This window comes from Apium graveolens, chromosome 3 (assembly GCF_009905375.1).
Source record: "Apium graveolens cultivar Ventura chromosome 3, ASM990537v1, whole genome shotgun sequence".
NCBI lineage: Eukaryota > Viridiplantae > Streptophyta > Magnoliopsida > Apiales > Apiaceae > Apium > Apium graveolens.
In genome coordinates this window covers 88,064,584-88,086,837 of record NC_133649.1, presented here as the reverse complement: position 1 = coordinate 88,086,837, position 22,254 = coordinate 88,064,584, and the positions used below count along the sequence as shown (strand labels likewise).

The 22,254-nt window shown below is 37.1% G+C and overlaps 1 protein-coding gene across 3 annotated transcripts; it reads left to right on the top strand.

Moving 5' to 3' along the window:
• The first annotated feature begins 3,059 nt into the window (after positions 1-3,059).
• On the top strand, positions 3,060-13,348 carry LOC141712563 (transcription elongation factor SPT6-like). Of its 3 annotated transcripts, none has more exons than XM_074515551.1 (17): positions 3,060-3,277; positions 3,393-3,452; positions 4,215-4,320; positions 4,397-4,481; positions 4,578-4,683; positions 4,771-4,897; positions 4,979-5,240; positions 5,324-5,512; positions 5,597-5,719; positions 5,806-6,192; positions 6,278-6,388; positions 6,501-7,280; positions 7,539-7,680; positions 7,756-8,930; positions 9,397-9,606; positions 10,411-10,891; positions 11,225-13,348. In XM_074515551.1, exons 1-17 carry the CDS (start codon positions 3,241-3,243, stop codon positions 13,093-13,095), a joined length of 6,252 nt encoding a protein of 2,083 aa, XP_074371652.1. In that variant the 5' UTR covers positions 3,060-3,240; the 3' UTR covers positions 13,096-13,348. The 3 variants fall into 3 exon arrangements, with proteins under 3 accessions (XP_074371652.1, XP_074371651.1, XP_074371650.1); XM_074515550.1 differs by having other exon boundaries at positions 4,209-4,320; positions 4,982-5,240; XM_074515549.1 differs by having other exon boundaries at positions 3,061-3,277; positions 4,209-4,320.
• The last annotated feature ends 8,906 nt before the right edge of the window (positions 13,349-22,254 follow it).

Genomic DNA, 22,254 nt, shown 5'->3' with positions numbered 1-22,254 from the left:
ATCAGACCTTAAATCATATACATTTAAAATATGTTATTAACTAATAATTCTATCAATAATATTTTTTCCGCAATACCATCAATAATCCTAAACGAACCCGTATGTTATATATTATAAGTGGTAAAAAAAATTATTGAAAAAAAAAGACATTTCAGTTAACAAGCATTATCCATGAATAATATTATGTATGATTTTTCTAATGTGTGTCAATGAGCACATGCTAAGAGTTAGTGATTGATGAGGTGTCCACAAAATATTGGTGGAGACCTGCATGCATAAAAATCTCCACCAATAAATTTTTTATAGCTCATCAATCACACATTCTTAGCATGTGCCTATTGGCACATACTAAACAAACCGTATTATGTAATAGCAACTTATACATTAAGGATAAAACTGGACGAATAACAACTGACTATACGGTTGATTTTTGACAAATTACTTTATCTAAATTGAGTTTTGCTCGATCAATGCTTAACAACGACAATATAAAAATATTCTAACACTCTATTCTATAATAAATTTTTTTATGGAATATTTTGATTCGTATTAAATCGTTTCTTTTATTAAACAATATAAATTTTAAATATTACATGTAATATATAAACTAAATAACATCATACCGATAGCTTATATAAATCAAAATTCGTATTATTTTGTATTTTTTGTAAAATACATATTATAAACTGTATATTTTTTTGGAGATACAACTTAATTCATCAAATTGATAAAATTTTGTACACAAAGTAAATGCGTATGTTGCACATGCGTATTCTTTGTAAAAATTTGAAAGGTTGGCTACGCATTCCCCACATGCGTATTCAGTTGACATTTTGGGCGTACAATACCACTTGACATTTTGGATATTTATCCCAAATGGTGGGTATTTTGATTTTTCAGAATATAATCCGTTTCTTAATTATTTTTAATTATTATACACATATTTCGAAAAAACTCTCACAAATTCCACATTTCCAACAAACTAAGCAGAAAATTATATCATATTCGAATGTTATTTATACTAGCTTACGACCCGTGTCATCCACGGGTCTTGGTTATATAAGTTTATAAAGATACATATAAGTTTTCAGGTTCGAATCTCACCAACATTTATATTATCATTTATATTTACATTATTATTAATGAATAAGATCTCATCAATTATATACTATTTATACTATTTAATTTGAAATTATACACAATGAAAGTATAATTATATAGGGCTGAGTTCTATGGAGTCCACCTTTTTATCGGAGTCCTCGGAGTCCATCTACGTTCTGCAAATAAAATATATTGTAAAACGTGTTATTTTGCAAAACATGTTACACAAATAGCATAACTTCAACAAAATCATGCAAATCTCATATATTTACGGTACAATATGTATGTTCTGCAATATGTTCTGCAACATGAACATTTATGTTCTGCAAACTAAACATGTTTTGTAGAATATATATTTTTGCAATGTTCTGCTTGTAAAATGTATGCAATCTACAAGATTTTTGATAGAATAGTGATGTTTGTCGAAAAATAATATGTTTTGCAATATTTTAAGCTATATTTTACTTGCAGAACATATATGGACTCCGAGGACTCCAATTAAAGGTGGACTCCATAGAACTTTACTCTAATTATATAATCATTATTGAGTATTTAATTTTTTATATAGAATTTTAATAAAATTATATAAAATAAAAATAAAAATATATAAATATTAATCAAGACCCGTGCATGGTACGGGGCGTAAGTTTGAATAACATTCGAATATGATACTACAATTTGAAAATCTTAAGAAGAACCGACACCTGTCTTTTAGTCTTTCATAACAGCTCTGATAAAGAAGTCACAAAATTAGCAAGTAAAAGAGCAGGGAGCAGAAACGCACCAGGCCTTGAACATACCACAATATAAATTTGACAGCTCCTCTTTTTTTACTTTTACCATAAACGGAATAAACCAAAATCATTTCTTTTGCTATTATTAGAATCCTGATTTGACACATTGCTTCAAATTTACAATTTGCAAGCTGTGTTTATCAAATTTTAAAATTGAATTATATTAAATTTTAACCTCTTACCAAACACACCTTAAAGTTAGGGCTGTACAGACGAACCGCATTCAACCGCTCGCAACTAAAACCGCATTTTACGGATAATCGCGAAACGCGGGTTGATTGTGCATTTAAATTTTAAAAACCGTTCATTCACGGTTTGTATGCGATTTTAAATTCTTGAAAATCGCAAAATCGCAACCGCAACTCGCAACATATATTTATAATAAATTATATTTCCAAAAATGTAGTTGATATCATATAAATTAATAAGTATACACATTTTTTAACTAATCTTAGGTTAATGTTAATATTTCGTTTATAAGATTCACAATCATTATAAGTTATATAACCAAACAAATGTAAAATGTAATCAACATGTATTTTTTTTATTCTTTTTTTTTTCTTTTCTCTCGCCTCCATATTTTTGTATGTTTTTAATATCTTTGCTCCACACGGAACATTAGTTTGTATTTTATTTTTGAATGTAAATTTATCACATAACTTAAATTTGAATTTATTAATATTCCGAATTTATTTTTTTGTAAATTTTTAATTATTTTAAAATAAGTGGTTGAACCGCAAACCGATCCGCAATAACCGCAAATTCGCAACCGCAATTGACGCGGTTAACAGCAACCGCATTTGCTGCGGATGACAACTTTCTAAAATCGCTTTTCACAATTTAGTTCGACTTTTATCCGCAAAACCAATCCGATCGGATCCGAAACTCGTACACCCTCATTTACCGCGTACACCCCAACTTAAAGTAGTGTCCAATGTCCGGAGTTCCGTTTCTCTTTTAGCTTCATTTTCCTCCCTGCCAAAACGTATTAAACCGGTAAAAACCCCAATTTTGCTTTAAAAACCCACGTGTCACAATCAGATCCGTTGGATTATTGATCCCTCCAGTACTACCATGGACTCCCCCACACACAATTAAACCCTTACAGGCACCTGTTTGTACCAAAAAAATAAAACAACGAACCGTCCTAGTCGGATATATACACACACTTTTTGTATCTCTACAGTCTCCACACACTCAATATATACACACTCACTCTCACAAATGTTGTGTTGAGCACTTGTTTTATTTCTGGTGAGAGAAAATTCAAAGGGGGGTTTTGAAGCCAAGGGTTTCTCAAAAATCAATTACTAATTTCTAGGGTTTTATTTTAATTCATCGTCAAATGGCCGGGAAATCGACCGTGCTCTCCGATGATGAAGGTAATTTATTGCAATTTATCACTCTCATTTCTACTCTCAATGCTCTTTATTTTATATATTTCATTTTTTTTAAAAATTTTTGTTGTGTTTTTTTGTTGTGCATTTTTGTGTACAGACGAGATGGAGGTGTATGATAACGAAGAAGAAGCTGACGTGGACGACGATGATGAAGACGGTAATTTATTTTATTTTTACTGTTTGATGTACATGTGTGTGTGTGAATGTGTGTCTTTTTTTGTTGTTGATTTTTGAATGGTTGAGTATTTTTTCTGATTTTTTGGTTTGCGTACAAGTTTGAGTGTTTAGTTAGGGTTTATAATGTAGGTTTTAATTTAGTTTTTTTCGGAAAGTTGTTGTGTTCCTATGGATGAATAGTTTGTTTATGAGGAGAGGTTAGGGTTATTTTGATGAATTTTGTTTTGCATGTGGTTTGTATGATGTTTTCAGATAATTATTGGGTATGGGATGTAGGTGTTTTAAGATTTCAGTGGTTTTGTGATTTTTGTTTAGAGGATGGTTTACTTTGAGGAATTTGTTTGAAAAGGTCTCTGCGTTTTGTGATTCGTGGGAGGTTAATTTTAGATTTCTGTGTGTAGGGAGGGGTGTTTTTGTTGTACGGTGAATTGAAGAGATAACTACTGTGTGTTTGCATCTCATTGGCATACCATTAAGCTCTCAAAATGCTGTTTCATATTGATTGACCGCTTGCTTGAGTTTTGGGTTTCCTATTGTATAGTGTTGACGTGTTATCCTTTGCGGTGTTTGCACAATTTTTTATCATTTGACCTAGTCTATTTCTGAACTTATCTAATGGTTTTTGACAATTTGGATGATTGTGTATCTTGATTAGAGGTTTTATCAGTTGACCAAGTATATTTCTGAACTTATATAATGGTATTTAACTATTTGAATGATTGTGTATCTTGATTAGAGGCAGGACAGGATGAATATGAGAATGATGGTTTTATAGTGGATGATGAAGAACAGGAAGAAGGCGGAGACAGTGATGAGGAGAGGGAAAAGAAAAAAAAGCGAAAGAAAAAGTCAGTAATCTCTTGTGAGCCCTCGTATATATTTGCATTTCTGTTAAGCTAATTACCTTTTGTAATGAAATTGCAGGGAATCCCAGAAGAACTACGTTCTTGATGAAGATGACTATGAGCTGCTTGAGGATAATAATATCACGGGTTTTCGGCGTCCAGAGGTGGGTTTAGACAGTCATTTTTTGGGTTGTTTTTTCCTGACACTTATTTAGTTGCCTTGACGTAATCCTTGAAATGTTCATGTTTTGATTGCACAGGAAAGCAAAAAGTTTAAGCGTTTGAAAAAAGCTCAGAGGGATCATCATTCTGGGAGGGGTGTGCGAACGGCCGAGGAGATGCTCCAGCACAGCTTATTTGGCGATGGTAAGGGTAAAACTTTGTGAGAACTAGTATTTTAAAAGGGTGAGTGTACGTAGCTGATTATTTTGCTACCATTATGTTCAACTGTAGGAGCACAACTTGAAGACATTGAAGAGGATGAGCAACTAGAAGAAGACGATCAAGAAATTGGAGATGAGGATGATATGTCTGGCTTTATTGTTGAGGAAGACTTGGATGAGCATGGATCTCCTGTGAGGTAAATATTTGGTTAAATGGAACCTTCTATGTATATATGTTTGTTTCGTAAGTTGCTCCTTACATATTGCTCATCATTTAGAAGGAAGGTAACCAATAAGAAGCCCAGGCCAGGGGTGTCTTCAGCTGCATTACAGGAAGCTCATGAAATATTTGGAAATGTGGATGATCTATTAAAGCGTCGCAAGCAAGGATTGACAGAGATGAGTGGATTTGATGATCCACCTGGAAGAAGAAAGGAACTAAGGAATATAGGGGGATTTGACCCAACCATTCTCTCAGAGAAGTATATGACAGAGAAGGATGATATTATTCGTAACATAGATTTTCCGGAAAGGTTGCAGGTAAATATTGACTTGGGTATCTGGTTGTATTTTGTCATTTCTGGCAATTTCTTTTTTGTTAACATCTGTTCCTTGTACTATAGATCTTTGAACATACTACTGGGCCTCCACCAACAACTGAATCAAGTATAGATGAAGAGAGTATTTGGATTTGCAATCAGCTTAGAAACATGATTCATTTGTATGGAAGAATTGTTGGAACTAGTGAGCTGCCCATAGTCAAAGAAGATGTGATGAGATTCTTGGATTTTATCCATATCCAAAAATTAGATGCAAGTTATCTCTTCTATAATAGTTTTGATTATTTTCTTGAACTTTATGTCCACTAACAAATCTGTTACATAATCTTGCTATAGGTCTCTTTTATTGCTATGTACAGAAAGGATGAATGCCCGAGTCTGTTTAAGGATCCAGAGCAGCTTGAAACTGACGGGATTCAAAATAGCTGTGACAAAAAACCAGCATTAATGTGGCACAAGGTACAGGGATTTAGTTATAAATTATGTGTCACATCATATTTAATGATATTGGCTATTTTTGTTAATTTTTCCTGTTTCTTTAACAGGTACTTTGGACTATTGTGGATTTGGATAAGAAATGGTTGCTTCTCCAGAAAAGAAAGAGTGCTTTACAGTCATACTACAAGAAGAGATATGCTGAGGAGTCCCGAATCATAGATGATGAAACCAGGCTCATCTTGAATCGACAATTGTTTGATTCAGTCACTAAGTCTCTTAGGGAAGCTGAGTCGGAACGAGAGGTTGATGACGTGGACTTGAAGTTTAATATTCACTTTCCACCCGGAGAGGTTGGTGACATTGATGGGCAGTATAAGAGGCCAAAGCGGAAATCACAGTACAATTGTTGCAGTAAGGCAGGGTTGTGGGGGCTAGCCAGTAAGTTTGGCTATAGCCCGGAGCAATTTGGGCTGCAGTTATCTCTGGAGAAAATGGTGGGGTTTCTTTTTTGTTTTTATTCGTTAATGGTTTATTGCTTCAAGTTTTATTAATTACTAAATGTTTGGCATATTCTTGTAGAGAATGGAGGAGCTGTTGGATAGCAAGGAAACTCCAGAAGAAGCGGCTTCAAATTTTATATGTGCCATGTTTGGAACACCGCAGAATGTTCTTAGAGGTGCTCGGCACATGGTGAGAATGATATATTTTTATGCATACCTCTCTCTCTCTCTCACACACACACACACACGCACAAACACAAACATCCTAAAGTTATTTTATGAATTCTGGGAACATGTTTCAGGCAGCTGTTGAGATTTGCTGCGAACCCTATGTGCGCAAACATGTGCGGAGCATTTATATGGATAATGCAGTAGTGTCAACAAGTCCAACTGCAGATGGAAATGTCGCTATAAATACATCTCATCAGTATGCTAGAATAAAATGGTTACGGGAAAAGCCTCTTGCAAAATTTACGGATGCACAGTGGCTTCTAATTCAAAAGGCTGAAGAGCAGAAGCTTATCAAAGTTACAATTAAGCTTCCAGAATCTGTCTTAACCAAAATGATTAGCGACTCAAATGAGAATTATCTTAGTGATGGAGTAAGCAAATCTGCTCAATTATGGAATGAACAGAGGAAGCTGATACTGCAGGATTCCTTTTTTGATCTCCTCCTACCTTCAATGGAGAAAGAAGCAAGATTGTTGCTGGTTGGCAGAGCAAGAAGTTGGTTACTTCTGGAATATGGAAAGCTGTTGTGGGACAGAGTTTGTGTGGCGCCATATCAGAGGAAGGAACAGAATCCGAGCTCTGATGAAGAAACTGCACCCAGAGTTATGGCTTGCTGTTGGGGTCCGGGAAAGCCTGCAACTACATTTGTGATGCTGGATTCATCTGGAGAAGTGTTGGATGTTCTGTATGCTGGGTCCATTTGCAACCGTGGTCAAAGTGTTAACGATCAACAGCGTAAAAAGAATGACCAGCAGAGAGTTTTGAAGTTCATGACTGAACATCAACCACATGTTGTCGTTCTCGGAGCTGCGAATTTTTCTTGTACACGTTTAAAGGAAGATATTTATGAGGTACTTTTTTCTTGCTTTCTTATTACTGTCTATTTACTGTTGGGAAGATTCCAGCCAAAAGAGTTATGATGTGTAACTCTCACTCAAGACTTATAAAGTTCTGTACTTTGCTTTTTATAGTCCCAATAGATAGACCAATAGAGTCTAAAATTTTGGAGCTTCAGATGTGATATCCTTAGTTTCTTTTTCAATTGGTTGGTAGATTTGGCCTTATATTTAGAACAGCAGATCTAAATATATTTCTCTTGCTTATGACAGATTATTTTCAAGATGGTGGAGCATACTCCTAGAGATGTAGGCCAAGAAATGGATGGTATAAGCGTTTTATATGGCGATGAAGCTCTTCCTCACCTTTATGAGGATTCTCGTATCTCTTCAGATCAGCTTCCTTTGCAGCCAGGTAGATGTTATGATTATGTATGATTGATTGCGTATGGAGTCTTTTAGCTGTCTAAATTATTTTTACTTTTATCAGGCATTGTCAAGCGAGCCGTGGCTCTAGGTCGTTATCTTCAAAATCCACTAGCAATGGTTGCAACACTGTGTGGACCAGGGAAAGAAATATTATCTTGGAAGCTTAGTCCTTTGGATGAATTTCTAATTTCTGATGAGAAGTTTGGGATGATTGAACAGATCATGGTAGACGTAACTAATCAAGTCGGGCTTGACATTAATTTGGCATTAACCCATGAATGGTTATTTTCTACCATGCAGTTTATCTCAGGGCTTGGTCCCAGAAAGGCAGTATCTTTGATGAGGTCTCTAGTAAGAAGTGGAGCTATTTTTACAAGGAAAGACTTGTTGACAGAACATGGTATTGGTAAGAGGGTTTTTATCAATTCAGTTGGTTTCTTACGAGTCCGGAGAAATGGAATGGCTGCTTCTAGTAATCAATTTATTGATCTGTTGGATGATACGAGAATTCATCCAGAATCTTACGGTCTTGCGCAAGAACTTGCAAAAGATGTATATCTCGAAGATATTCAAGATGAAACAATTGATGATGATGATGAAGTGTTGCAGATGGCAATTGAGCATGTCAGAGAAAAACCACACCTGTTGAAGTCCCTCGAGGTGCATGAATATGCTAAATCAAAGCGGTCAGAGAATAAAATTCAAACCCTAAATTTAATAAGGTTGGAGTTAATTCATGGATTTCAAGATTGGCGAAAGCCATATGCAGAGCCAAGCCAAGATGAGGAATTCTGCATGATATCAGGGGAGACCGAAGATAGTCTTGCTGAGGGAAGAACTGTGCAGGCAACAATTCGCAGGGTGCTACCCCAGAAAGCTATATGTGTTCTCGACTCTGGGATGGTAGGTTTACTTGCCAAGGAAGATTATGCAGACGATTGGAAGGAGTTGCCTGATTTAACTGAAAAGTTGAATGAAGGTGATATCATAACCTGCAAAATCAAATCGATTTTGAAGAACAGGTACCAGATATTCTTAAGTTGCAAGGAAAGTGAAATGAGGAACAACCAATATGAGAATCACCAAAGTCTTGACCCATACTATCACGAGGATCGTAGCAGTTTACCAGTGGATCAAGACAAAGTGCGCAAGCAGGAGTTTGGAAGAAAGCATTTTAAGCCACGAATGATAGTTCATCCTCGCTTTCAGAATGTTACAGCTGATGAGGCAGTCCAGGTATTCGTAACTAACTTTGAGTCCACTGCAAAATGAATATGTAAAGACGGATTTCTTTTTTTCAGGCATGCTTTTCATAAATTACATGACATGAATGATTGAATTTGCAGTTAACTTTGCCACTCTATTTTAATAATTGAAAGTATTTTGATCACTAATAAAGCTCTAGATTACCACGAAGATGCTTGTGTGAAAGCAACCAAAATAGTTTTACAAGCACCTACTATGTGCAATTTAAGTGTTTTTTGGACGTTGGATGTACAAGTTTTCTTTATTGGTGGATTTAGTATGTAATTAACAACTGATATTTGTAAACTCAAAAGCACGAATCTTGTTTGTTACCTGTTCCTTGTTGCTTTGTATGTACAAGCTTCTGTAAGGATGTGTCAATTATGTTACTGTATTATGTATATTAGCTTTTCCCAATTCTGTTTTCTTATTTGAAGCGTATATTGTGTTTATGTAGTTTTTGGCTGATAAGGATATCGGTGAGAGTGTTGTACGCCCGAGTTCTCGTGGACCCTCCTTTTTGACTTTGACATTAAAAGTCTACAAAGGAATTTATGCTCACAAGGACATACTTGAAGGTGGAAAGGAACACAAGGACATAGCAAGCTTGCTCCGTATTGGCAAAACTTTAAAAATCGGAGATGACACATTTGAGGATCTAGATGAGGTTAGTGTATCTTCATACCTTGTTAGCAATTATTTTGCTGCGTCTTTTTCTCTCATGTAAAATGTTTTTCTGTATCATCTATTCATCTGTATTCGTAAGACTGTAGACATGCATGCTACTGTGAAATTTTATAGAACTTCTAATTTAGAATATTGTATAACTTCCTTGCACATTTGAACATATATAAGTAATTACGGGGCAGTGCAATTGTATTTGTCACTACCTGATTCTTGTTTTGATTCAAAGTTGTATAATATCTATTTATGTGAACTTTTTTCAATGTGGATTTGACATTCTATATTGTTAAATACCTTCTGCAGCTACGTTTTTTTTGAAAAATATTAGAAACTGGTCCCTAGAGTATTAGGCAATACCTAGTGATTCTGGGATTCACCTTTCAAAGTGATGAGGCACGTTCCCCAAGATTGGCACAACTTCCAAGGTGAAAACATGCACGTGATTTTATGTGACGAATGATAAGTGTACTATAGATAGTCAGCTCATATCATTCAAGTAGGATTAAGTAGTGAGATTAAGCTTGATTTGTATTAAATTAGGTCAGGGATATGCAAAGTTGCTGTCAGATAAACCAGAATTAGATTTGGGGGAACTGAGTATTTGAATGATATTCTTGATGTACTTGATTGTTTAATTGTAATATTTACCTATAAAAGCTTAGTAGTCAGATTATATTTGCTTTTAGGCCCATCCTTGCCCTTGTATTGCTAGAAAGTGATTGACTAGCTATCCTTTGGCAGGAAATGAATTGCATCTTCATCTTAGAAATTTATACTCTGAATGTAGGTTATTGATCGTTATGTTGATCCATTAGTCGTTCAGCTGAAAGTGATGCTTAACTACCGCAAATTCAAGAGGGGGACTAAAGCAGAAGTTGATGAGCTTTTAAGGATTGAGAAAGCCGAGAATCCAATGAGAATTGTTTATTGCTTTGGCATATCTCATGAACACCCTGGAACATGTATTCTGACGTATATAAGGAGTTCAAATCCGCATCACGAATATGTTGGTGTGTACCCAACTGGATTTAAATTTCGCAGGAAAATGTTCGGGGACATTGATCGGCTCGTTGCATATTTCCAGAGACATATTGATGATCCACAAAAGTCGGCACAGTCAATTCGATCTGTTGCTGCAATGGTTCCAATGGGAAGTGCTGCAACGGAGGGGCAATCTGGTGGCTGGAATGATTCTAGTAACAGTGGTGATGGTTGGGGAGGCCAGTCTTCAGACCAAGACCAAACCTTCACTCCGGGGTCTAGAGCAGGTAATTCTGAATACATATTGTGATACTGTAATGTAGTAATGTAATTATCTAAAGTTAAGAGGTTTGAGGAAGGTTGATGGTCCATTAATGCTAAGACTTTTTTTTTCCCTGCCAATTTCAATTTATAATGCCAAGTTCAAAATTGTTTACTCTCATTCAGACTATGTATCGTGTGATTTCTCCAGCTGTTGTGCGTTAGATATGGTAGTACTTGGTACAAGTCTAATCATTTAACATATAGTGGTTTTTATTCCAACTCTTAAGTATTCTTTTTTGTTTTTTTCAATTCAGTTTTTGTGTTGTCTGATGCATACTGTACTTGATATAATGCAGGCAGAGGTGACTTGAGAAATGGTGGCAGTCAGGATGGACATCCAAGTGGTATTCCTAGGCCAAATGGTGGACGGGGAAGTGGTCGGGGACGTGGTAGGGGATCTTATGATGGTAGCGGAAGAGGTAATGGTCGAAGCAGCAACAAAAAAGACTTGGATAGTGGGATTCAGAGTTACGGTGGTGGTGATACTGGTGGCTGGGGAGGAAATGGCGGTGGAGATGATGCTACTACTGGTAGTGGTGGAAGTAGTGGTGGCTGGGGTGGAACCAGTGGCAATGATAGTGGTGGCGGAAGTGGTGGTGGTTGGGGAGGAAGTGGGGGTGATACTGCTGGTGGTTGGGGAGTAAGTGGGGGCGATGCTCGTGGAGGTGGAAGTGGTGGTGATACTGCTGGTGGTTGGGGAGGAAGTGGCGGGAGTGGAGTAAGTGGTGGCGCTACTGCTGGTGCTTGGGGAGGAACCGGCGGCAGTGGAGGAACTGGTGGTGTTACTGATGGTGCTTGGGGAGGAACCGGCAGTAGTGGAGGAAGTGGTGGTGCTACTGGTTCTTGGGGAGGAAGTGGCGGTGATACTGCTGGTGGTTGGGGAGGAAGTGGTGGCAGTGGTGGTGCTACTGGTTCTTGGGGAGGAAGTGGTGGTGCTACCGGTGCTTGGGGAGGAAATGGTGACGGTAGTGGTGGAACTTCTGGTGGTTGGGGGAAAAGTGGTGGTGATACTGGTGGCACTGCTGGTAGCTGGGGAGGAAGCGGTGGTGACACTGGTAGTGGAGCAAGTGGTGGTACTACCAGTGGTTGGGGAGCAAGTGGCGGTGGTGGTAGGGACAGTGGTGGATGGGGGGGAGGTGGTGCAGGTAGTGGTGGTACTACCAGTGGTTGGGGAGCAAGTGGTGCTGATAATGGTGGTTATGGAGGTAATAGCGGTGGCGGTTTTGGAGGTATGGATAGTGGAGGCAGTGGTAGAGGCAGGGGACGTGATGGTAGAGGTCGAGGCAGGGGACGTGATGGTAGAGGTCGTGGTTGGGGGGCAGACGATGAAAGTGGAGGTAGCAGTTGGGGAGGTAGGAGAGGTGGTGGTGGCTATAGAGGTAGGGGAGGTGGTGGTAGAAGTTGGGGAGGTACAGGTGGCAGTCATGATGTTGAAAGTGGAGGTACCATGGGTAATGAGAGTGGTGGAGGTAGTGGTTGGGGTAGTGTGAGCAATAGCAGCTGGGGAGCTACTGGAACTGGTGGTGGAGGGGACAAAGGTGGTGGTGGCAGTGGAGGCTGGGGAGCTGATAAGGATAAAGGTAGTGGTGGAGGCAGTGGCAGCAATAGCATCTGGGGAGCTACTGATGAGGGTAAAGGTGGTGGTGGAGGCAGTGGTTGGGGCAGCGGCAGCAATAGCAGCTTGGGAGCTACTGGAACTGGCGGTGGAGGGGACAAAGGTGTTGGTGGCCGTGGAGGCTGGGGAGCTGATAAGGGTAAAGGTAGTGGTGGAGGCAGTGGCAGCAATAGCATCTGGGGAGCTACTGATGAGGGTAAAGGTGGTGGTGGAGGCAGTGGTTGGGGCAGCGGCAGCAATAGCAGCTTGGGAGCTACTGAAAATGGTGGTGGCAGTGGAGGTTGGGGAGCTGATAAGGATACAAGTAGTGGTGGAGGCAGTGGCAGCAATAGCAGCTGGGGAGGAACTACTGGAAATGGCAGGGGAGATGATAAAGGCGGTGGTGGCAGTGGTGGTTGGGGAACTGATAAGGGTAAAGGTGGTGGCAGTGATGATGGGGGTGGCAATGGAAGTGGTTGGGGTAGTGGCAGCAATAGCGGCTGGGGTGGTGGAAATGCAGGTTCTGGTACTAGTAAAGATGTTCCAAAATCAGGAAGTTCAGGCTGGGGGTAGTAGATAAATTAGAGGTTGGTAATCTTTGTAGATGGAAGAAAATTGATGATCCCCCGATTTGTTTTTACTAAGTTGAATTAGTATAGCTAGCAACAGCGGCAGTGCAGGTAGTTTTTTTACATGTATGCAGAACTATGCCTTGAACTCAGTTTCTAGGTACCCTTTTGGCTCAAATTTGTGTAGAGTGGCATCTAAATTCTAATCTACATGACTTTCAGATATCAGCTTATTTATAATGGATGTATTAACTATATTTAAAAGTTCCGGTAGTTTTTCTTAAATGTGTAAAAAAGAAATTCCCCTAATGATGTGTCGTGAATATGTGAGGTCCCATTGTATCATAATCAATTAGGGAATATCACGTAATATTTGGGAATAATTTTGGTATCCAATTTGGATACTATAGCATTTTTCTATACAAAATATAGGAGTAACGGATCATTATATCATATCAGAGCCAAACTGGTGTACGAAGTTTTTTTTACAAGAAATCGGTATGTTAGACTCGATAAATTAAAAAACTAGATGGTCCAACAAAACCTTTCTAACATTGCAAGTTAAGTAAATTTTTTCAGAGTTCAAAGCTTTTAGGCTTATACATTCTAGGCACAGATCTGCCATGGATTATTACGCCTAATGTATAATGTTGGGGGCACCACATATTCTTGAGTACTTATACGAGACTGACTTGGAGTTTTAGGTAAAATGATAATTCTTTATTATCCTATAATGATGTTTTCAGGACTTGATCATGCGCAAACAACTTTGATATACATGTTGCTAAACAACAAATACAGGGGTCCGTAAAATATGATAAGTTGAAGATAGCAAAATGCAAAAAAACTCCAAAACTTCAATTTTTAGCTGACCACAAATTTTAAAAGGGGAGCAAATCTTTTTTTATTTTTTGAAACCAAAAGGAAATTTCATTAAAAAATCGTATCAAAAGAGAGTGAATAAATTACGGGAATTTACTACACAAAGGATCCTACCTACTTGATGTGCTATCTTGTTAGCATTTTTTCTGATAAAAACAGGAGATACTCTATTCAAGCCATGAATCTGGATTTTAGAGCAATCAATAACTTCTCCAACCTCGAGCATATTTGCTTGATTATTTTGTATAGCCGTAACCGCAAGTTGAGAACCTGTTTCCACTTTTATATCCTTGTCTTGCATCCTCAAATCCTTAATCCATGATAGAGCTTCACGAACACCTATAGCTGTATACCTCAAACACTGGGAGTTCGCCAGAAAAACAACGTGTCCTTCCTGCCAAGAAGATGCCTTGTTGGTCTCTCAACACCATCCCTATTGAGAAAAATTGAACACCTGTATACACATACACATCAACGTTGATTTTATATGCATTCGAAACCGGGGGTTGCCATTTGTTACCTGGTTTGTGTGTGTCTTTCCCTTCATTCAGCTAATTATCAGACATCTTGAGAAGACGCTTCCTTGCATCAACCCACTCTGAGCATACCAAGAAGCTATTTCTCATTGCAATCGCAGGTGTGACTGTCTGACCATCCCATATATTAGATATGAAGTGCAACCCATATATATTTCTCATTGTAGGAACAACTATTTTTTAGATTTGTTAGAGTGACTTAATCTTGTTACGTACATGCATGTCTTGCACAATAATCTCCCATAATTTATGAGAAAATTACTTGTCACAAAATCATGTCTGATAACAAGACTAACCCCAAGTAAGACTTCCAGATTGACAATGTACAAGCTTTATACATTCTTGTAGTTACATTCAGAATTGAAATTACAGAATCATCTAAATTTCTCATATTCTATTTATTCTCTAATCAAATCCTTGAGTTTGACAACACATTCAAGTTATTCAATAATTTCAGTCCTTCTCAGTGCTTTCACCAGTTTGAGTCATTCACATAGTGAGTAACTGTCAAGATATTTTATCATGTACCTTGATAATTTATGAGTCTTGACATTCAGAAATACACCATCAGGAGAAACTCTACTCAACCCTTTAACTTTTAGCTCATTTGACCTTTGCTCAAATATTTTAATTTCCTTAGCATACTTCATTTCATTTGCTTCCCTTTCAGCCTTTTCTCTAGCAGGCCTTTCATCTCTCTCTTTCAACCTTTCAGCTAATTCAGCCTTCCTCACCCTGGTAAAAGCATCATTTCTATTCATCAAACTGATTACTATTTCAAGCTCTACTGTTGAGTATTTTTTAATTAATTCTTTGTTGAGTAAGTTGAATGTGCCATCTTTAAAGTAGATTCTCACCTGTTAGATATAATTGATGATATCTGCACAGAAACTATCAGAAATTCTTATAAGGACTTATATCAGTATTTACTGAAGAGTGACGTCATTAGTACTTATATCAGTACTTGATGATCAGCAGATGATATCATCAGGAGTTGTCACTTCAGTAGATATTCAAGGAGGAAAAGGAAAGTAGGAATTTAAGGCGATGAATGACTTTATCTCAGAAGCAATCATACATGGATATGTAATAGGTTTCCTTATTGTAATTGAATATGATTCCTTATTGATTGTGTAACAGTGCTATATATAAAGCACATATTAGGTTCATGCTATAGGCACTGTGAACATTATTATATCATTCGTATAACCTAGCAGCTCTCAAGGATACTTGTTCATCCTTTTGAGAGAGTACGTTTGTAATCACTTTTTATCTGTTAATATAAAAATTATTGGTTGAAGCTTTGTCGAATTATTTGCATAAACTATATTCACCCCCCTCTATAGTTGATTACAGACCTAACAATTGGTATCAGAGGATGCCGTTAACATACAAATAATTTAAGATCTGAAAATCAATCTTTAATGGCAGACAAAGAAGTACCACAGAATCCACAACCACCACCCCCAACCACATCACAAATTAGCAGCAATATGAGTAGGTATGAAGCCATCAAGGTGCCAATCTTGAAAATACATGAATATCCAATCTGGAAAGTCAGGATGGCCATGTGCTTGGAAGCCACAGATCCTGAATATCTAAGCAGGATTTATGATGGTCCTTATAAACCAATGAAGGTAGTTGTTCCTGTTGCAGGAGAACCAAAAAAGATGGTTATCAAAGAAAGGAAGGACTACTCTCCTCAAGATCTTTCATCTATTATGAAGGATGCAAAAGTCAGACACATCTTGCACATCAGTCTTGATAATATTATGTCCAATAGGGTTATTGAATGTAAAACATCAAAAGAGATATGGGATGCTTTGGAAGTAAAATGTCAAGGCACAACTGCTATCAAGAAGAACATGAGGGCAGTACTTACTCAAGAATATGAGCACTTTGGCTCAAGAGATAATGAGTCCTTAACTGAGATCTATGACATATTTCAGAAGCTATTGAATGACCTGTCTCTTGTCGACAAGGAATATGATTTAGAGGACTCAAACTTGAAGTTTCTTCTTGCACTTCCTGAAAAGTGGGACTTTAAGGTCACATCAATAAGGGATAACTATCAACTTGGCGAAACACCTATACATGAGATCTATGAAATACTGAAAACTCATGAACTAGAGATGGAGCAAAGAAGCAAGAGAAAAGGATCCAAGTCTAGACTAGTTGCACTCAAAGTTGAAGAGAAGCCCAAAGAGAAAGCTAGGAGAAAAGACTATTCCAAAGGAAAAGCTATGATTACAAAGTCAGATACTGGATCATCAAACTGCGATGATGACTCAAATACTGATATTGAATCAGATACTGACAGTGATCACGACAACAATGAAGACATGGAACAAATGGATGCTCTATTGGTTAAAAGTTTCAAGAAGATGGTCTACAAGAACTTCAAGAAAGGAAGAAGATTTTCCATAAAAGGTTCCAGTTCCTCAAACTATGATAAGAGGAATAAAAGGAGAAGAACTAACCAGAAGGAATCAAAGTCTGGAAAACTTGAAAAGTCGAAGGAAAGATGCTACAACTGTGATGGAATTGGACACTTTGCAACTGACTGCAGAAAACCCAAAACTGAGAAGAAACAAGCCTTGATCTCAAAGAAGAAAAAATAGGATGATTCATCAGATTCAGATGATGGGGTCAATTATGTTCTCATGGCAAATGCTGATACTGAGGCTGAAAATGCTGAATTAAAGGTACCTCAGACTACCCTTACTTTTGATACTGATGATATTTGTGAATTAAGACTGTTTCTTAAATCTCTGCATGTTAGTTATATGGATTAAACCTTAGAGAATAATCGAACCAAGAGTGAAAAATCTGAGTTGAATAAAAGGAATGATCACCTAGAAATTGAGTTGCTTTCCTATGCTAAAAATTCTAAAAGAAAGAGATAATGTTGTTTATGTTAAAGAAAAATTGTTAAAAAATCATGCTTATCTAAAAAGGAGTTAGCTAAAGAAAGATAGGTAATTAAACTTTGGACTAACTCAGGAAATTTTAGAGAATGACCATTGGGGATCAGGATTAGGATATGTTAAAGAAAACTGAAAAAGAAACTGAGAAAAATAAACCAATATATACTGATGCTAAGGTCAAATTGAACAAGGTTCAGTTAAAGGCCATTAAGTTTAATCCAAGTGCTGTTGCTGTTAAATCAGTTAATGAGGTAGGTTCAACCTCAGCACCTAGATTAAACTTAATTACTAATAAGAGTGAACTAGTTCGTATAAAATCAGTAAATATTGGTTTAATGACTCAGAAACAGCTCAAGCAAAAGCTGAAGGATTTACACAGTGAAAAGCAAGGAGAAAAGGCCTAGGAAAAAATAGAAATGGCAAGGTAGGTGTTAATAAGAATGGTAATTATGTAACTCCTCCCAATGCACCTAGAAAGGCATGTATGAACTGTGGTAGTACTAATCATCTTGCTAATTCTTACAGGAAGAATAAAGAGATAAATATTATTCCTCCCAAATCAGAGTTTAGTAATAGAACAATTACATATAAACCAGAGAGTCCTTGTTTTCATTGTGGTAGTGTTTGGCACTTCTATTTATACATGTAAAGAGTATCACAATATATATTATAATTATTATGAACTGAAACCCTCTTTAAATAAAGCAAAATCTGTTTCTGTATGTGTAAATACTGATAGGAAAGATGTTAACATAAATCTGATAAGAAGCCTTCTACTGCATATGTTAACAAACTTAAAAAGGCCAAAAGATCCAAGCAAGTCCGGGTCCTTAAAAACACTAACTGATTTCAAATACTGATTATAGGGTAACAGGAGAAATACTCTAGTCTTGGACAGTGGATGCCGAGGACACATGACTGGTTATAAATACCTATTATCAAAATTTGAGGAGAAAGCTAGCCCAAGTGTTTCTTATGGAGATGGACAACTTAGGAAAAATCTTGGGATATGGAAAAATCAAAATTAGAAATGTCATCACTAAAAATGTAGCTCTAGTAAGCATAATCTGATCAGTGTGAATCAAATCTGTGATAGAGGTTACCATGTGAACTTCTACGAGGAACATTATGAAATTGTCATTAAGACTAATGGCAAGATTGCAATGACTGGTGTAAGACATGGTAGTTTATATGAAGCCAGGGTCTTCACAAAAACTGATGAATCAGAAGTTTGTCTACTTAGTAGAGCATATGTGGAAGACAGCTGGAACTGGCATAAAAGACTTTCTCACCTCAATTTCAAAAATATCAATGAACTTGTGAGGAAAGATCTTGTGAGAGGATTGCCCAATGCAGTGTTTACTCCTGATGGCTTATGTGACTCATGCCAGAAAGCCAAGCAAAGGAAAATATCTTTCAAGAGTAAAACTGAATCCTCCATTCTTGAACCATATCATCTACTTCATATTGATCTCTTTGGTCCAGTAAATGTTATGTCAATTGCCAAGAAGAGGTATGCACTCGTAATTATTGATAAATATACAATATATATGGGTGTATTTTAAACACACCAAGGATGAATCTCCATCCATTCTTCTTGATCATGTAAGAGAGTTGGAAAAAGGATCACCATACAAAGTAAAGATCATCAAAAGTGATAATGGAACTGAATTCAAGAATATTTCTATGGAAGAATTTTGCAAACTCAAGGGGATAAAGGAAAAATTTTCTGCTCCTGGAACTCCACAACAAAATGGAGTTGTTGAAAGAAAGAATAGAACTCTCATAGAAGCTGCAAGAACCATGCTAGAGGAAGCAATTTTGCCTACCTACTTCTGGGCTGAGGCTGTGCAAACTGCTTGCTTCACACAAAATGCAACATTGATCGATAGGCATGGAAAAACACCATTTGAGATGGTGAAGGGAAAGAAACCAAATTTGAAGTACTTTCACATTTTTGGTTGCAAATGTTTTGTTCTTAAAACTCATTCGGAGAAGCTTACCAAATTTAATCTAAAAGCTGATGAAGGTATTTTTGTGGGATATGCATTGTCTACAAAAGCTTTCAGAGTCTACAACCTGAGAACAAGGACAGTCATGGAATCTATACATGTATCTTTTGATGATAAGAAGATTACAGGTCTAAAAGATGCAAATGACCATGACAAGTTGAGATTTGAAAATGAAGTACCATATGCTGAACTCTTAAATCTTGATCCTGATACAGTAAATCCTGATATCACCCCAAGCTCTGAATGATCCAGATGACAATGGAAATTCTTCAAATACCGAAGCACATGTTGAAGGGGAGCAACATGATTCAAATCCAGAGTCTGGACTTTTGTGCCAAGACCAAAGAAATGAACAGTTGTTGGTACAAAATGGGTGTTCAGAAACAAAACTGATAGTGAGGGCATTATTATAAGAAATAAAACAAGTCTGGTTACAAAGGGATATTCTCATCAAGAAGACATTGATTATGATGAGACTTTTGCTCAAATTGCAAGGCTTGAGGCAATAAGAATTTTTCTAGCCTATGCTGCTCACAAAAAAAGTTTAAAGTGTTCCAAATGGATGTAAAGAGTGCATTTCTAAAGGGAGAACTCGAAGAGGAAGTTTATGTTGAACAACCTCTAGGATTCATTGATCTAAAGTATCCGGATCATGTCTACTTACTGGATAAAGCACTCTATGGACTAAAGCAAGCTCCAAGGGCCTATTATGAAATACTTGCTCTATTTCTGTTAGAAAGTGGTTTCACAAGAGGTACAACTGACAAAACTCTTTTTTATAAATACCATGTTAAGGACTTACTATTAGTACAAATATATGTTGATGATATCATTTTTGGATCTACTAATGATAAACTTTGTGAGAGATTTGAAAAGTTAATGCAGTCTAGATATCAAATGAGTATGATGGGAGAATTGAATTATTTTTTGGGTTACAAGTAAAACAGACTGATGAAGGGATCATTATAAATCAATCCAAATACACCAGGAATTTGCTTAAAAGATTTGGAATGTAAGACGGCTCAATTACATCAACTCTCATAGCCACTGCAACCAAGTTAGATTTAAATAATGGTTGTTCAGTAGATATAACTAACTACAGAGGTATGATTGGCTCACTCCTATATTTGACTGCTAGTAGTCCTGATATCATGTATGCTACCTAATAAGTGGCATTTTATACCACTTAGAACATCTTAAAATGGCTTAAATTGGTGCCTTGAAATCAAGTATTTTGTGTATTTGATGCGTTTTTCTAGTGTTTATGCATTTCAGGGTATTAGTTGCATTTCGGAGGAGTAATCATCAAGAATAAGCCTTGGCATGTGTTCACCATTGCAAGAGGAAAGAAATGGGCAGATTACGGCGAAGAAACGGAGCAAACTCAGGAATTTTCCCGAAGGGCCCTGAGCGCCCGCTCAGCAATGCTGAGCGGCCGCGCAGAAAGCTGAGCGCCCGCTCAGCTATGCTGAGCGGCCGCGCAGGGTCGGGAAATTAAATAATTATATTTAGGACTTCTACTTCTGTTTGGCTTCCACTTCTATGTAATCTGAGTTTTATGGGACTATTATATAAGTAGATTTGGAGACGTTTTCAAGAGAGAGGATCGTGGTATTACGCAAGGAGTGAAGGAGATAAGGAAGAAGACCGTTTTAGCACACAACAACGAAGAGGAAGCATATTTTCTCGTGATTCTTGTTTTGTTGTAACGTTGGATGCTAGTTTTCTTATTTTGAACCTATTTACTCTTGTGACGTACTCTGATTTAATATAATTAGTTTAGTTATTATTTTCTTGTTTTTGTTTATCATGATTTCATATGAACCCATGATGACGATGAGTGCTATTATGGGCTAATCGTGATCATGGGGTTGCAACGGATTTACTATGGAATTCTTTAGTTAATTATTTAATACTTTAGTGTGTGATGATTGTATGATATCTAGTATTGGTTGTGCGTATTCCTCTTATGTGCGTCGCGGACATATAAGATAGGGTGTTAATCTCTTGTGAAGCGACGGTGGATCTTGAGATTTAGAACTTGCCATGCTAGCATAGGTTCATGTACGGTGTGCATGATGAGTGGGTAACTCTAACAGTTTTATTCGCCCTGTGTAATCAAAAGGGATAACTTGTGCTTAAATCGTTGTGTTGTCAATTTCTGTAGACATATAGGAACTCATTACAATTGATGACTATTCAACTTCTATCTTAATTATGGATGTTTGGTAGAATGGTATTAGTACAATGAAAGTTGGCTTTTATTAGTTTCATGTTATTCGATTAATATCATCACTGTCACATGCTAAAGGTAATAACAATAGCTATTGAGGGAAGTAGTAATGAAGTTGTGATCTCATGAGTGTTTTAATATTGTTAATTTGAAGTGTTAATTAAGTGATTAATTAAGTAGTTAATTGTAGTTAATGTTTAGTCAACAATTCTAAGTGTTAGTGTCTTAACATTGAGAAGTAATCATACATTGGTGTGTGAGTTTAATTAGATAATAAATTAGTCTGAGTCTCTGTGGGAACGAACTAGAAAGTATTCTATATTACTTGCGAACGCGTATACTTGCGTGAATATTAGCGCGTGTTTTCGCCATAACAAGTTTTTGGTGCCGCTGCCGGGGACTCGGCGTATTTGTTTAGTTTATGTACTTACCATCATTGGTCATTAGGACTCAGTGATTAGGACGTAGTAGTTACTTATTGTTTCCGGTTGTGTTTCAGGTACTTTAGCGAGCGTTTATGCAAACTCGTTCTCGTACTCGCAAGAGGACTTTAGATACAGCTGAGGAGACAGA

What these genes read in the sequence shown, in the direction of transcription:
- LOC141712563 (XM_074515549.1), top strand. Translation starts at nt 3,241, where the DNA reads ATGGCCGGGAAATCGACCGTGCTCTCCGATGATGAAG. An exon ending in AAAAAAAAGCGAAAGAAAAA is followed by an intron (nt 4,321 to 4,396) that starts GTCAGTAATCTC and finishes ATGAAATTGCAG; the next exon opens with GGAATCCCAGAAGAACTACG. An exon ending in TCCATATCCAAAAATTAGAT is followed by an intron (nt 5,513 to 5,596) that starts GCAAGTTATCTC and finishes ATCTTGCTATAG; the next exon opens with GTCTCTTTTATTGCTATGTA.